The following is a 17888-nucleotide window of genomic DNA, read 5'->3' as shown; positions in this document are numbered from 1 at the left end:
ATTGTGATTGATGATAGATTATCATAGTTTTTTTTATAATTATTAAGACTGTTCATGTACAGAGTCTAATTATTGGAGCTGGATGACATGACCAAATTTCTCAATTTCTCACAACTCCTTTCGAGATTTCATTGGCTTTCTTCTCCACCAACTCTCATAATTATGACACACGTGTTTGGGTATTTCAATAATGAGAAACAATCAAATAAACAAGGATGGACGTAAATGTGTGAGAGAGAAGAAGATTGTGAGAAAGAGACATAAATAAACGGAACTATGAAAATCTAAATTTCAACTTGAGGAATGAGGACTATACAATAAAGCCAGTGATCCCCCCCACATGATTGGACAATGTAAGAAAAGGTTCTTCATTACATGCAATTCTAAAACTGATATAACAAAAATTCTTTTATTTACAGAGTGAATATCTGGAAGTGAAAACAATAGAATATTGATTATATTCATCGAAAATTTTCCTAAAAACCTTGAAATAGTTCAATTCTATTCCGTTCTAATCACGTGATTCAAATAGACTATTCTTCCAAATTGAAGATGAGATTAATCACCATAACATTTTTTGCAACTTCAAAACCAATCTTAAAAAACAATACAAATAAGAAAATCTTCACAGTTGATGTGGAAATTTATAGCACAATTTTCAATTACTTATGCAAGAGAGATCAGATATTGATTGATTTCTGTCGAGTGGATCAGATGCTTGCTTTATGATTCAGAGGCCGGGTTCCCTTTTTTCACGCAATTGCGGTTAGCTTATGCGAAGAGGGGCAAAATTTATGCAACCTCTTGGCATTATTTTCTATTATTGATCAAGTATTTTACCAAGTATGTTGGAGCGTTTGGCGTACTATCCGAGCTGTATCAAGCAGAACAGACTTCTGCATTTTCCCTACCAGAGTTTCTGAGACATCAATAACCTTACAGCTCTCCACTGTTGAATTAAGAATCATACCATTCACGGATATTACGATCGGGATTATTCTGACATTCTTGAGCCCATACATATTATCTTTGAGCTCAAATGCTAGCTCTTGATACTTTTTTTGAGCTCATTAGTTTACTCTTTATACTTTCTTATTATTTATTATTTATTTTATAAATAATAATATATAGAATTATATATTATTCATTATTATTTATCTCTATTATCATGCATGGCTTCGAGAAACTCAAGGCATTCCAAAAATATTACCAGTATACTTTTCATGAAATTGTCATCCCCCTATTTTCTCTTCTCGCCCAAGCCTATGGCTCATGTGAGCATCATCCTGAGGTAAAATAAAAAAAAATATTGAACAATAATTATGGATAATAATAGATAGAAATGGTCACAATAGATAATGAGGCAGGAAAATTTGACAATATATTATACTGTCAAACTTTACTGTGATAATACTGTCTTATTATACTGTTAAATAATAACAATGATTTGAGAGGGAGTGAAAAATAATGTTTGAGTGAGAAGGTAAATGAATGATAGAGTTAGGACATATGGTTGTTGCAAATAGCTGTTGCAAGACATGAAGAGAACAGTGGAGTGGTGAGAGGAGAGGAGTGGAATGGTGAGGAGAGGAAAGGAGAGGAAAGGAGAGGAAAGGAGAGGAAAGGAGAGGAAAGGAGAGGAAAGGAGAGGAAAGGAGAGGAAAGGAGAGGAAAGGAGAGGAAAGGAGAGGAAAGGAGAGGAAGGAGAGGAAAGGAGAGGAAAGGAGAGGAAAGGAGAGGAAAGGAGAGGAAAGGAGAGGAAAGGAGAGGAGTGGTGGGGAGTGGAGTGGTGTGTTGAAGAGTGGAGTGGTGAGGAGTGAGAGGACAGGAGAGGAGAGGAGAGGAGAGAAAGAGAGAGTGAGTGGTGAGACTTGAAGCATGCGAGCGAGCGCGACCGTGGAGCAGTTCGATTTTGTGCAAGAAATCGGCGGAAAACAACTGACTGCAAACTGAGAGAGTAGAAGAGTAGATATCCGCAAACTGAGAGAGACAACTCACGCCAAGTGGCAGCTCAACAAACGTGAGATACATATGCGCGACACAACACGGCGAAGAGCTGGACCACCCAAGTAGTCTGGCCAATACCATATACCAGTGCCAGAATACTGGCATGATACAACTATAGACAGTAGCTGCAACCTGTCGACAGCTAAACCCTGTCAACACGATAATCTTGCCCACTGATCCACCGCAGCTATAACAATCCATCTCGTTTGCCCTGCTTAGGACCACCTCATCATCAACCTCCTCTTTCACACATCCATTCCAATCAGTGTCTTCTGTCTCTTTCCTCTCTCATTATATCTCTCCACCTCCATCCTGCTTGCACTCGTGTACACAATCTATCTCTTTTTGAGAACCCTAAATATCCTTCTCCATTATTGTGTTCAAACTGTATAGTTTCATGTGAACACATAGGTAACAGTTTTACTCTACAATGATCTATCATTCCATTTCTGCAAATTGAATTGAAAGGCTTCAATTCTGCACATTAAATTTCTACATATCTTAATTGATTAGTCACTTAAATAGATACTCTACTGTAATCTATTATTCCTTTTCTGCAAATTGGATTGAAAGGCAGCAATTAAATTCCATTCTGCACATTAAATTTCTGTACTATCATCATGAAACATTACATTCATTCTTCCATTGCTACATATTCCTTATTGATTAGTCACTTGAATAAATACTCTACTGTAATCTATTATTCCATTTCTGCAAATTGGATTGAAAGGCAGCAATTCAATTCAATTCTGCACTTTAAATTTCTGTACTATCATCATTGTTCTTCCATTGCTACTTATCCTTAATTAATTAGTTGATCAGTCTAGATGAGTTGAAATATAGATGAAGGTACAGTTGTGGTACAATTGTTACATTAGAATTCAAATCTATTTTTATCTTACGCAGAAAGAGCTTTGTAGAAAGCATGGTTGTAACGAAGACTGTATTCTGAAACAAGTCACAGATTTTTGTGCACTATTTCACTCATCATGGATTATTTATATATTCAATTCATCAGGCCTCTTATCCATTCCAACATTGTTGGAAAATATTCCGTTACATAAGTAACATGAGTAATTTCCCAGTATATAAACTACACTCATTCAAACTTAAATTACTTATTATCATCAACCACAAAGCAATCCATAGCTGAAAATTGAATAGAAAAACATGCAAAAAAATTAAATCAAAAATTGTTAGACAAAAATAAATTTTATTGCAAACCCGAAATCAAAAACTGTAAGACAAAAATAAATTTTATTGCAAACCCGAAATCAAAAATTGTAAGACAAAAATACATTTTATTGTAAACCCGTTTATGCAACTCTTTCTACAAAATATAGCTAAATTTCAACAAAAACTCAAAGTTATTGTTTTCCATTTATCTTCAAAATGCTTACTGTAGCCTGTTTAGTTCAATTTTGATTTGTGAGGTTTTGGAACGTTGACGACTTCTCATGATTTGACTTTACCTTGTATCTCGAAAATCATAGCTTTTAAAATTTAAGATTACTTGCCAATGATAGAGATTAATTCTTTTGAACTTGAGGGAAAGTAAGCTTAAAAATAACTTGCCAAACATTACATGTTCTTTTCACTTTCAAATTCTATGCTGGCTTCTTTGATTGAAATCGGGATGAAATGTAAAATTCATATTACGCACTCATCCCTTGTTCATTTTCGTACCAAACTTAGCCACCAAATTATTTCCAGATTGTTTTATTTTCAGACAATCTTCAGTCGACGATTCCTATTTCAATTTTTATTCCATTTCCGGAATTTACTGGGTTTTTTTCCCTTATTTGAGGAATACAAAAGTTGAAGGCATTGAGAGATCTTGAAGGCACTCAGAGATATACAATCAATGTCTGTAACACTTTCACACACACCGAATCACCGAATCTATTCATTTTCAAACTCTCATACTCACTCTCTCTCTCTCTCTCTCTTACACTCCTCGTTCTTCATCCATCCATCATCACTTAATTCTTTCACACATTTGTTAACTCATCCCCATCTTCCATCCAATAATTCCCAACTACTCACTATCTCTGTCCTCCTCTATCACCCTCTTTCAAAAATTCACTCAATCCATCCCTCGTTGTATGCTTTCAACTCTCGATGAGATAATATCATCTCTCTCTTCAACTTTCTCATCCAGTAATCCCTCCTCTCTCACACACACACACACTCTCTACCTCTCCTTCATATTTGTCAACGTTCAGTTTTCTTACTTACATTCTCTCCTCTTTTCTATCTCTATCTGGGTCCTCATTGATATTTATATTTTAATAGGCTCCAAATTGGGCTCTCGATGATGTATCTATTCTGAGATCCATTAATTTCTGAGTACAGGAATTAAAATGGACCTGAGATTGAAAGGAAGATCACTGGCTTAAGTTGTTGATATCGTTGGGAGTGAACTCTTCAATGGGACACATTATCGTAAATAATGAGTGATGAGTTGTCATTTTGTTAGTGATGGAAATGGATTGAGAAAATCGCTGCCAATATGTGGCTGTAATCCTTATCAGTTATCAGTCAGTCTCAAGAATTGGATATTCTGGCTCTTCTCTTCTAATAATTTTTCTGCTATGGTAGTACACATTTCAGGATAGTAGCTGAAAAATGTGTTTTCGAAAATTGGTTTCCAAAATGCAAACTCAAAAACTCATAAAGTTCAATTGTCAATAATAGTTGAGCAAGTTTTCTGCTCTACGTGTAACGTAGCACTTGGCTGATGGTACTTGGCTGGTGGTGTAATTATGATTTTTAGTTCATAGCTATAGTAATATAGGCTAATCTTATATTATAGATCGTTGGATCAGATGAAATTCCACTTTTTACATTACCATCAACACGTACCTCCGTTGTACTAGCAAATTCCAGGAATCAATCATTGTAATCATCAGAAAATTAGGATCTTATTGCTGACGTGTTTTATCAAAAATTGAATCGTTTCAATTCAATCATATATTTAGGCTGTTATGTTTCCAACTAGTGTGAGCCCCGAACTGGGGAACTCGCTCGAGATGCCGCTGATATTCTTTCAGCAGTTGTATTTAAATCCCTGGTTGGATTCGATTTATGATTCCATATTTAGTTCTCGTGATTATTGATGCTATAGCTTAGGTACATGATAATGTAGTGGCATTGAGCACGTTCCCTTATTCGCCTTATGAAGAATAGGAGTTAGTCAGTTTTATTGTCCAAGGAACTCGATCTGTATAATGATTATGTGTTGAATATGTGTTGAAAATTTCAAGATGATTGATGAAAGCATTTGAAAACTAACGTGGAACATACAATTCCACAAACGAATCGACACTCAAATCAGAAGTAGGAACTCGCTAAGCTCGTTCAATAAAGTGTTTGACAGAAGATCATCCATTGATTTCTGAGTGCTGAATCGCCAGTTCCCGTCGCACTTTGGACATAAAAAACTGAACCTGAACGAATAACTACATTTTTATTTTTCGAATAAATCACGATTCGCTGTAACTGTTATAAAGATCAGTTATTGTATATAAAATTGTTTTGTGTTTTGTTATTTGTTTTTGTGTGTTTCAGTTGATATATTGTACCGAAGTAAATTTCTGCACATTTTGCAAGACATTGAAATTTGAGAATAATATTTTCAAATATTAACGTATAGTAAAGATACTGTTAGAAAGTATTGCCACAGAAACACGTTTAGTTATGAGAATGGTATGCTGTAAATGGAAACAATGGCAAAGGTTTATAAAAAATCAGATAACTCAATGGCATCCAATAAATCAATCGTTTTAAGAACTTCTAGAAAGTAGAAACATAAAGCAGGATACAAGTGCTACTCAGCTCCATATCTAAATCTAAATAACCGTAGCCAGAGGGGCATTGGCTTCATAGTCAGGGTGAAGGAGTCCCAGTTGTTCTAGAATACCGTATTTTTGTCTGTCAAATACAAACTCAGATAGAATTTTGAATCTGGGAAGAAATCTAGGATATGAGCTCTTATTTAGAAATAACTCGAAATTGTATTGAATGGTTAATTTTGATTCATCAATTTAGAATGCTTGAAAAATTATTTCTTTCCATCAGGTCAATTTCAATTCTCCTATAGATAATAAACATCTCCAATTCTCAACCTCACATTATCTATTTCCACATTCAATTGAACAAATCTGAAACTCATATGATATCAATCAGAGAATGGACAAATGCAATTAAGCCTATCCATCGGATAAATTGAATGAATCGTATTATTTCGTGCAATTCCTTCAAGCTTTATCAATAACAAATTAAAACTCAAACCAAAACAACAAATCTTTTCTTATGATTCAAAACATTTTTCCTTATATTCAAGTGGGTGTAGCTTATCTATAAATACAATTGAATGTCCGCCCAATGGTTGACGTTTTTACAGATGAATAAAAGTCAAAACGGTAGAGTTCTATAGTCTCCTAATTAAGTCTTAATTAGTCTCATACTAATAGAAATCAATGAATCCATGAACAATGCAAGATTGGACTAACAGTCAAATTAAAGTAAAAAATGAACTGATAGTTCAGTGGTAATAATGTGAAATATCTGCTCTATTTTTTGTTTTGAAGCATCTAAATTTGGAAATTTACTTTGTGAACATATTAGTGGACTGAAAATTTTGCGAAGTGAAGAGCTACAAGAATTAACCTATTTCGGACAATGTGTAAACATATCTAAATTGGGGAGAGGAATAGCACAAGGTTACCTTATTTTTCCTCTCCCTATCATTTATATGATGTACACTTATTATATCAATCAATAAAGAATAAATATATAAAATATAGATATCGTGGAATCGAAACTGATTCACAAGTGGAAGTAAACTAATTGAATCTAAGTTCAGGAATATTATCCAATGTCATTGGCAAGAATTAAGTACATGAACATAAACATAATATGTCATTACACAGAATTAAGATAAAGACTGAAATTCTGTTAGTATATCTCCTAGCAATTCTATTCTAACTGAAACTGTTTTCAATAATCTCATAAAAATGTTTTGAATTTCACTCATATAACAGTACAGTTCTTACATTATCTTGAGTTTGGTCCAGACACGTTACAAGATACTGGGTCTCATTTTTAGCGTACAAGAAGTATCTTGATAGATAATGAATTTAAGTTTTCCAAATTTTTGAAAATATTTTATACTAACCTTTTAATATTGTAATCCTAATGAACATCTTTTCAGTATGTGTCCACTCAGGGTACCCATAATATTATCACTCAGGTGGTGCAAAATTGAAATGTTTCAAAATGCATTATTCCTTCAATGCAGCTATTCGAGATAAATTCGAGAAGAGTGTAGGACTCTATTCCATTACACAATAGTTATTAGTTGATTAAATTTCACTTCTCTTGCTTATTAAAATAAGTTTTCGAATAATCATATACAGTATCAACATATATATTTTTAAATCCTTGTTCCCGTCAACATCTTCAAGCTAATCCTGATTTGGATTCTTAGCACCCTGTATTAATAAGTTTTCCTGATAATTAACAGTTTCTCCAATTTTATTAATAATTTAAGGAAATACACCAATATTGTGATCAAAGTTTTGAAATTCAAATGCCAGAATGATTTAGAAGATTGTAGGTGATGAACACTCAGATACTGTTTTATGACATCATCAATCTAAAATCAAAACTGTTAACTTGAACTTCAAACGATTGAGCCATTTAAAAATAATTAAAATCATAATAATGCATCATAAGTACCGGTATCTCTTAACAATTGGCAATCAGTGCTCATCATGATTATTATGCTTCATTGGCTTGAATACAGGAATTTATTCACACTCAATAAATAAGACTAGACGTCATCATGTCTAAGAATAGACGTCATGACAGTTCATGCGATAGAGGATAATGGCCTATCATGCATTATTATGATTTTAATTATTTTTAAATGGCTCAATCGTTTGAAGTTCAAGTTAACAGTTTTGATTTTAGATTGATGATGTCATAAAACAGTATCTGAGTGTTCATCATTTTTCCTCATGCCTTTTATAGCTTGGGCTACTGCTTGGTAAAGGTGTTCAGATGTATCATGTTTATTGCTCCTCTTTTTATCACCAAATCGGTAATTATAATTTTAGCTGGCAATAATAAACACCAGTAATCGTCTGATTTTTACAGTTATTGTCAGCTGAGAAATAATTAGCATGAACCTCTCACCTCAGGATCAAATTCACTTATTCAGCTCATGATAATATATTATTGATCTCCTCTTCTACTACACTCCATAACTTTATCAAGCTTCCAAACAATTCAATTACATTTCAAAATATTACTTCATTAATAATTTTGCTTAGTAAGTTTCAAGAACAGTTTTTCTGTACTCACAGAACAGAAAAGGCCTCTACAACTTCTCTATAGCTGTAGAGGCCTACATCTTCTTTAATAAAAGATGATAATAATAATATTCGTCTGGCTTTTATTGGTGAGGAGTTCCCGACGGAAGCTCCTCCTCGCCTGAATACGACTGTCCATAGATTGAAACAAAAAGGCTGTAAGCCTTATTCACACCAACCTATTTTGATCTGTAGAGTGGCAGAGCAACAGAGCACAGATATCTGAGCGTCCGCAGAGTTTGTATTCACAAAAACGACTGTCAAAAATTAATATGGAGAACATACAGTTCATCCAATATAAATCCACAAGGCTTCTTCAAATTAATTTCCTTCACCAAACCAAAATATCTCTATTATTATACCTCTATAATACGAGGTTACAAATTTTCAGATTGTTCAATTGTCAAAACATTTCCACAGTACTTCATACAGAAGTATTTGTAGAATTATTCATGAATTATTTGTACGCATTGTACACTACATTTGAAGTATATTTAAATTCTAAACGACTCTAGGGTCCATATTACTGATTAACTTAGAACTAAATGTTAGATGTGTCATTGAGTTTGTAGTTTTATTGATCAAAATAAATGAGCATTGGACAACCTCGTCCTTTCTCTAAATTGTAAGTGTCGTGTAATGTGTGGTTCCTGGGTCATAATTGACGTAGTACTGTATAAGATTGAGTTAGGCTTAATGCTGGTTGATGAATGTAGAGGCATTCACAGGGGTCAACCAAGTCGCTGTGCAATGACAATTATTATTTAGAATGGCAAAATTGAAATGCAGTCTGCTACTCGGTTTATTGTCTAACACATTGTAGAAATTAGTATTCGGAACATACATGATTGGTTACTTGAAACTTACACCTTCAATAATACCAAATAATTATCATGCAAGTATGAGATATTCTGATCTAGTCCAACCCAAGATGGACACTGTATGTGTTTATCCCTTTAGTTATAATAAATTATAACCAATCATGGACAAGATTGGTGAAAGAACAACAGGAACAACCAAAAAATTTTCTTCTTCCCAAAGTTTGATCCAAAAATAAGTTAAATTATTTGATCTTCACGTTGATAAATGAACCTATTAGACCTATTCTAGTATAATAAAAATAAATTTGAATTCACGTCAATTTCTTCAATCTTTTTCAAGGTACTCTTAAAAAACGACTTTACTACGAGTATAAACTTCTTTCACTCAAAATAGCAACTCAATTTCGGGTTGTATTCATTATTTGTAGTAGATGGATTTGAAAAACATATCCTTAACGTTTATTAACTAAAGTAGGCTATTTTCTAAATTCAGGAAAGAAATAATTTTTGGTTGTGCTAGTTGCTTCTCTTTGAATAATTCCCATCATTTCTGAATTAATACTTTGGTGAATGTGGTCTGTGTTGAAAATTTCTTGAGAGGTTTTTCATAGATGAGTTATTCAATGGAGAAAGTGATTAACTCTACTGTATTAACACCTACAAGCAACATTTGAGTAGATGGTTATTAGAAATTGGCAGGGATGCTGCGGAGCAGCTGATTCAATCCGCCTATACATTCAGAACTTGAACTCATAATAGTGAATTTGCTATTTCTAATGAGTACTATAGCCATTAAGCTACTATTCATATAATATGTCTGTATTACTTATATCTAGTATCACAGAATACAAATATAGCAAATATTATAGAAGTTTTCTCTGCTAGTATGGATTTTTGTGTGCAATTTATTTTCTCTGATTTGTTGAAGAATGTTAATAAATTCAATTATATGTACAAAACATGAGAACATAATCTCAATCAACTTGAAAGAACTCACTCTCCTCTCACAGACTCAAGGCTTTGTGGAGAGTATTCACTGTAAAATGTTAAGATTAATTTTATAAATTTATATTTTATTTTTGTGAATTAAAAGCTATTTGATTTGATTTGATTCACTAATATTGTAAAATTTGAGTTTATCATATAGGAAAACATTCATGTGAGTTATTCCACAGTATAACAATTGAAGAGTAAATTCTCAACTCTAATCTTACGGGAAAACTTTATTCAAATTGGATCGTTAACTTCATGACTGGTATCGAAGATTGTAGTCAAGTTTTTAAAGTGTCTACAATAGACTATTTCAACAAAAAACTGAATACTAATCGCAACTAATTTTTGAGCTCTTCCGATCCATCGAAATTCACAAAAAACTCTTGTTAGAGTTGAAAATAAATAAAGTTCTGTTTACTGTAATAATTAAAGTTTAGAATGTTCTCAAGCAATAACTGAAACTATTGCCATTCATAGAACCATCATGTGATGTTTTTGAGTTGTGAGCCAGAAATCATAAATATGTTTTTTTATTCATCAACTGGATGAGATGGATTTTTCAACATGTTTATTCCACTAACTCATGTTCGTTATAGTTTTGAACCATTTGGCACTGGATATTTTTCAAACTAATATTTATAGAAATGCATGAATATTTAGTAAATAGATATTTTTAGGTTGGGAAGGCATTAATGATTATTACAAGCTCTCTCGTGGACAAAACATTTATTTACAGTTATCATCTTAAAATATTACAATTACATACAAAACATTTATAATCTTATAAATAAAATATTTCGTACATACATATCTCTATGATCACTTGATCTTTATATTTACAAGAAATGATCAATTCTGTACTTAATAGTTGAACAATTATGGAATAATAATTTCGATGTTAAAAGTTTTGCTCTTATTGGAATTCAGCGTATAAGGTATACTAATAGGCAATGATTGAGTAGAGTTACTCTATGTATGAGATTACTAGATATAATCCAAGAAATGAATACACTTTAAAACTAGAAACTGAAAAATTTTATAAGTACAGTATTAGATATAAGAGTATTATTTTATAGATGGGTTTTTCCTTCTAAATAGGAACTTTTCAGAACTCTAGAATATTTTTTATAGTAAGTTATTGAATCATGAACATCATGTACATATCTTTTTAAAATCAGACTGTTTCTTAAAAATCAACTAGTTTTAGTCAAGATACACTAAAGAAAACCACAAAACAGCTGGTTCTATATAGAAACAAGATAAATCAATATCTATTGATTTTTAAATTTTCTTTTGTCTTTGACATAACTTGTCAATGGGAATAGATAAATTAGGTCTTATTCTAGACTAGAAGAAAAAAGAATACTTTTTTCGAACAGTGTTATAACAATCGATGATGAGATACTTTGTTCTCCTGTTTTACGAAAATGTTTATAAATGACTAATCTTATTTAGTAAAAAATCACAAATGAACACCTTCTTACTAACATGATATCCTTGAGAGAATATTGAGAAACCTTTTCTTTTTTTAAGAAACTTTCTCTGAACCTATTCTTTTCTCCAAACTCTAAAGCTTAACCAACAAGTTAATGTTGTTAACAGGACTGAACAGTTTGATCGCATTCGAACAAGAAAGGAAATTTCGCTTTTCCTATACATTTCCATAATGCAAATACTGTAAATTCCGTGAACACTTAAGATATCATTAGCTCACTATACTTATACATTATTTGTATGAGACTAATGCTTTGAGAGTGATAGCCTAATGTCTCTGCAAATACGAAAGACACATTGTAACTGCATTTCCCTCTCAATAATTCATTCTTGATACAGTAACGAGAATTTATGATCTTATTATTTCATTGTTCCATAGGCTATTATCAACAATGTGTTCAACAGGCTCAAAATGGCGGTACGTTACTTATTATTGCCATGAATAACTGGAATAACATGAATAAATGCATTATTTTGTCTTGCAGGCTGTTGTAATCAGTATGTAACAAACAATGAATACATATACACTGGAGTTCAGATAGTCAAATTCTACGCAGCTTCCTAATATTATATTTCATCACTTCATACCTGGAGTTTGCTGATGTATCTCTTCACAACTTTCTCACTTGTGAACTAGTAATCTTTATACTGTATGATGTGTGATCTGGGACCATACGATTCAAAATTCTATATACACAATAGTTTTTAAAAGATAGAGGAGTCACTTTTAACACTATCCAACAGCTCATGCAGCCGGTTTTACAAACGCCTATCAAAATCTAATACTTTGCCATATCATGTGAGTGTTTTTTCACTTTAAAGTTTTATAGAATACGATAGTAATAATAACAGTGAAAACAAGATGGATAACCAACTACGAAAATCGAATAATCTATTTTATAAAAATCAAATAGTCCTTAATAGGTCTGGTAATTTTAATACCATGAAAATGATCCATAGAAATAGTAGAAAAAGATCATGATTGTTGTTTAGTTGAATAGGACTTTCATTGACGCTTGTAAAACCAGTTCACAGTTGAATGTTTAGAAACGTTTATTAAAATCAGGCATCACACCCGTGCATTGTATCAACATTTACTTCAGGAAGAGTTCAAAGTTTCACATACATACTCGCAACACCCAAACATTACATAAATAGAAAATTTTAATATAATTTAAATACAAGAAAACAACCTATCGATAAGGTTCTCAGTTTCACGTCTATGAACTCAGGTCCCAAACGAGATTTCGTTTGAGAATATTTATGGATATAGTTATTTTAGTGCTACGATGTCGGAGAGTCCTCACAATTATTCATAATAATTTATTCAGTCTCATTGTCTCGATCGCCTTTGGCAGTCTCTAATCAAGGGAGCACTCATTGATATGCGTTCTCTGAAAAAAAAGAAAATAACTCATTTAAAATTGAGTGAAAAGCGTGCAGAACATGGAATAATACAAATATTCAACAGCTGTGCTTAGTGAGAGAAGTTGTGTGTATTTTTGGGTTCAAAATTTTATAAAATAAATTGATTAATTTAATATGAAGTGATAATTAAGTGATATATTTAAATATAGTTTGGTGTTTTAATTTCTCTAAATTCAAAATGTTTAGCTTATGTATATATTTGGACGAAAATTGAACTTGAAGGTTTTACAGTAGAAACATAACCTATTTTTTATACATTTTATCAATTTATCTAAATTTGGAAATGGAATAGATTTGGACCAAACCTGTTGTTCCTTCCTAATCATAGTTATATGATTTGTTATTCTGTCCACAAATAAATGAATGAAAGAATGAATAATATAGACTACTAAAGTAATATTGAAATTCAAATTTATTACATGATTCAATCATAAATATAAAATATTCAAATTCTCTTCCTGAAGGTTATAGCAGAGACAAGAAATATAGTTATGCTTATGCTTATGCTTATGCTTATCCTTCATCTATGGTTATAGGTCTACATTATAACTGCAAACCGTTCACCAGTTATCAAAACCTTTAAAAAAAAACTTGAGTTGTCACATAAAAATTCAGGAGTCCTGTAATACAGGTTAGAACTGCCAACACACGTAAAGATTCTTCCAGTATTACAATTTTCATGAACCAGTCTCTTCGGGATGGATTCCAATAATAATGAGTTCAATTCATATCTTTCAACGTAATGACTTATGCATGTTTCTATGTGTTTCTTATGGTTCTATGGGAAAACTGTGTGGTATGAGAATTTTTTTGTAGAGTAAAATGCCAAAAAACTAAAGGCAACTGCACTCTGAATCATTTCACTGACGTCAGACTCGTTCATTGATTCTCATAGCATGAGTACCGTTGGATGACGCAATCACGGGGGTCAAATTTTATTGAATTTTTGTGCAACTAGTCGTTAGATTCCAAAAAGGATGATAGAAGAAATTACTAAAAATGAATTATTTCAGAGCTTTTGGTAATATACGAACTTCCAGGAAGTAAATTCAAATTCATTTTATTGAGCCAAAAAAGAACATTTTACAGGCCAAGTCAAAACATAAAAATAGACAGAATAACAATGTATAATTAAAACTTTAAGCATATAACAATGGTAAGAATACATTTATAATACAACAGCAGAATTCAAGTGTCATCATTCAGAAATTCATCAACACTATAGTAAGCCCTATCCACTAAGTATGCATAGAGTTCTCTTTTAAAATTTATTGATCGGGTATATAAACATTTTGGTAACGTTTTAAACAATCTCAAACCAATTACACTAGGACTTTTGTCACAGATTCTTAATCTGTGGTGATTAATAAATGGGTGCCCATTGCCACGAGTAGAATAACCATGAACATCACAATTCTTTCTCAATGATTTAATCTTATTAGCAATGAATAATAGTACTCTGTAAATATAAATACATGGAAAAGTAATTTTGTAAATATAAATACATGGAAAAGTAATTTTGTAATAAATGGAAGTTGATAATGTTGGCCAAGAAAATCAGTATGTACAATAATAATTAGTAATCCTTACTGGCAACTAAGTCACATAATATCACATCATCTTTTTTCTCTCTTCCTCTTTTTTCTCTACTTCCATTAATTCAATTTTCACTCCTCTTCACTCTTTGTTCCTTACTTTTGTAGTCTACCCTTTACCAGCCTATTATATGGGAAACCATAGTAAGCTAGCTATTTTTCATCCTTCCATTCATTTCAGCACAACAACCCATGAAGCCTTTTCTTGTATTTTTATTAGAAATTTGTATTTTAATTGTATTGCTTTAGTATTTTCATTTTTATTGTGTTTGTGTGTTGAATGTGGTGATTGATTGATCGATTGAATAACTGGATATAGCCTATAACTGATTTATGAAAAGTTAATGTTTTCCAAAGTATGAACTGAAGCATAATTGAACGGTATTAAAGATGAATGCAATTTGAATTACGATATTATAATATTGTCTTGTAAATCCATTCTCTTGTATCTATATATTCATTGTCTTGCGAGAATCCAGGGTTAAAGGTATAAGGTGTGGAGTGTAGTATTGTTGACCAGAATGTGGTTAGGACACGACTTTATTGGGAAAGTCTTAATGAAAAGTATAAAAAATAGTCAAGGTACATTAGAGATAGCCGTGAGAAAGCTTCGTCCACCAGGTGACTGAGGTGGAGTGTTGGTCTGTGAGGCTGGCTTTCCATTCAGGCGTTTCAACATCAACAGTTCTTTCAAACCATTGACAATAGATTGCTTTTTGTGGAGTGACCGTTTCTAGCTGTCCAATAGGATATTGCAACAACTGTCAGTCGAGTGGTAAATGTTTTTAACGAATGTCAAAAATACAACAAGCAAACTGTAAACAAACTAATGGTGTTTCCACAGCACAATAGATCTGATGAACAGTCTCGGGAATAGCATTACAACAAGATGACAGAGTCTACAGGATGCTGGAGCGAGCATCTCAGTGGGAAGGCCAAGCTTGAAATCGACACCGAGCACTAAAAATTGGTCAGCTAAGCGTTTCTGGCGAGTGCTTTGTGCCAGTGACACCTTTCAAAAATCTCATTCAACACTCACTTTCCTGGTCAACCAGATTATTCGCAACGCTCACTTCTTTCTGAATCATCTTCCTGTTGAAGAAAGAAAGTGAAGGTGGACCTGCTGTGTTGTTTTTCAACTTTAGTCACACTTCTCGAAGAAATAATTATATTAAAATGCCTTACCATGAATTATGAATGATTTTTGCAAACTTTTTAGTCCCACTAGATGACTCAGGCTATTTGTACTAATCAAGTTCCTATTGAATCAAGAAATATACATCTATTTATTTGGAACAGAACTGCTACCATATTCAGTACGAATGATATCTTATAATCAGAGAGTATAGAAAGAGCATTACATAGAATGTTATTATTTACATCAATAGAAAAATTACAACAACATATAGAGGCTTACAGCTTTATGCCAAAACAAGCCTCATTGAAAATCAATTGTTTACACAAACTGAAACTAAATTAGTAAGAGAGAAAAAAACAAAAAATAACAATAAAAATAGTTTGGAAGAAACATTATAAATAGAAAATAACACAAGACACAATAGAAAATAGGAAAAAGACTGAAGAAATAATAAAAAAATAGATTAATTGAAAAAAGAGAATAGATAGCAAGCCTATTTTAAGAAGAAGAATTTGAAATTTAAATTTTTATGGTCTGCAAAATTGATTAAGCATTTATAATTTAAGAGCTTGATAAAATTTTTCATTAATATTGCGCAAATTATCAGCGAATATATCTAGAATCGAATTCAAACAATTGTACAATCTAACAGATATACTATTAAATTCTATACTCTCTGCTTATCAATATCTCGTTTGAATTTTCAACATTCTTCATCTACGGTTAAGTGCTGAAGGGGAGGGTATCCTCGATACGCTCTCTGAGAATGGTCCAAACTTCACCGTTTCATGTGAAAACATTACAGTAGTAACTTTCGCATACTTTATCATTTTTATAGCTCAATATTATTGTAGAACTCTTTAGTTTACATGATTCACTATGTTATTTTACTGCTACTGGTATTTATTTATAACGTTAGAACGTAAGTTGAATTTCGTTTTGTTAAACACATGAATAAAGGAATCAGAATCTGAATCTTATAATAACATCAATATTAGTAGCCTATCAAATCTAGTACCCCTAGCAATTGGATACACTACTAGCATCGCACTGCAGTTTCAATGAGAAATTAAACTTATGATCATTCATGATATCTTATTACACATCGAAAACAATATTGATTTTATAATTATTAATACTCGAGTCAAACAGCTTGATTTCAAAATGTCTAATCCTAATAGTTATTCAAATGATAAATGATTTCTCTACCATTGAGAGGCGTATCACAATGATGATAAGAGAAATGCACTGTAATATAGGAAGATAATGATAAATATCTTGTTAACAGACTAGTAGGTAGTGATATTCATATTTATATTACTTCAAATTAAACCAAATCCTCTCTCACAGACGTGAGACTAATTGATTAGACGTGTACTAATATCAAGAGCCAAGCTTAAAACTATGAGAGCAATGTTTCATATCAGACAATGCTATTGCAGCTCAGAAGGCAGTAGACTAAGTATTCTTGTCCAATTGAACAGAGAAGGATATTTTTGATCGTTGCCATGACTACGCTGTCACACTACTTGCACTGATGCAGTAGTGGTAGTGGAGTGGAAGCAGTACTTGGAGTGACAGACTTCATCGTTTCTTTCACCTGCCGCTCTCATGACCTCTTGGTAGAGACGTTCTTCAAGCTATGGTTTGGAGTATTAATTTACACGTGGTTACCGATCTAACTATAATCTTATTGGAAAATCAATTCAGATTTTTCAAGCTGAGGAAGCTGCAGGTCCACTAGCTCATAACCACATCTTACTCTCATCATGTATCTCGCACTGCATCTCTCGTAATGCGTACATGCTTGAAAATAATTTCCCAAGAAGTCCAATCTCAGGACAGGATATTCAAGTTTGAACGTCCAGTTCATAACCTACGCTCAAACTCTACTGTTTAATCATAGAGAAACAATAGCGTAAGTAGATATCCCATGGTATAGGGCGTTTATGTCGCAACTTTTACTGCTGTTATCTCAAGCTGATTTCTGTTGATTATTGCCGAATTTTACTGTTTTGTTGGGGTGAGAGTGTAT

General features: G+C 32.4%; 1 protein-coding gene across 1 annotated transcript in view; it reads right to left on the bottom strand.

The window, feature by feature from the left end:
• Positions 1–10907: 10907 nt before the first annotated feature.
• The window catches only part of LOC111057432 (homeobox protein E60-like), a 30792-nt gene continuing 23811 nt past the window's right edge, over positions 10908–17888 (bottom strand). Inside the window, exon 3 of the mRNA XM_039441449.1 lies at positions 10908–13086. Within this exon, the coding sequence (XP_039297383.1) occupies positions 13070–13086 (17 nt within the window). The 3' untranslated portion in view covers positions 10908–13069. The remainder of the gene's footprint in view (positions 13087–17888) is intronic.

Source organism: Nilaparvata lugens, chromosome X (assembly GCF_014356525.2).
Source record: "Nilaparvata lugens isolate BPH chromosome X, ASM1435652v1, whole genome shotgun sequence".
In the NCBI taxonomy this organism is placed as follows: domain Eukaryota; kingdom Metazoa; phylum Arthropoda; class Insecta; order Hemiptera; family Delphacidae; genus Nilaparvata; species Nilaparvata lugens.
Note: the sequence above shows the minus strand (reverse complement) of the source record. Positions and strands in the feature narration are given on the sequence as shown.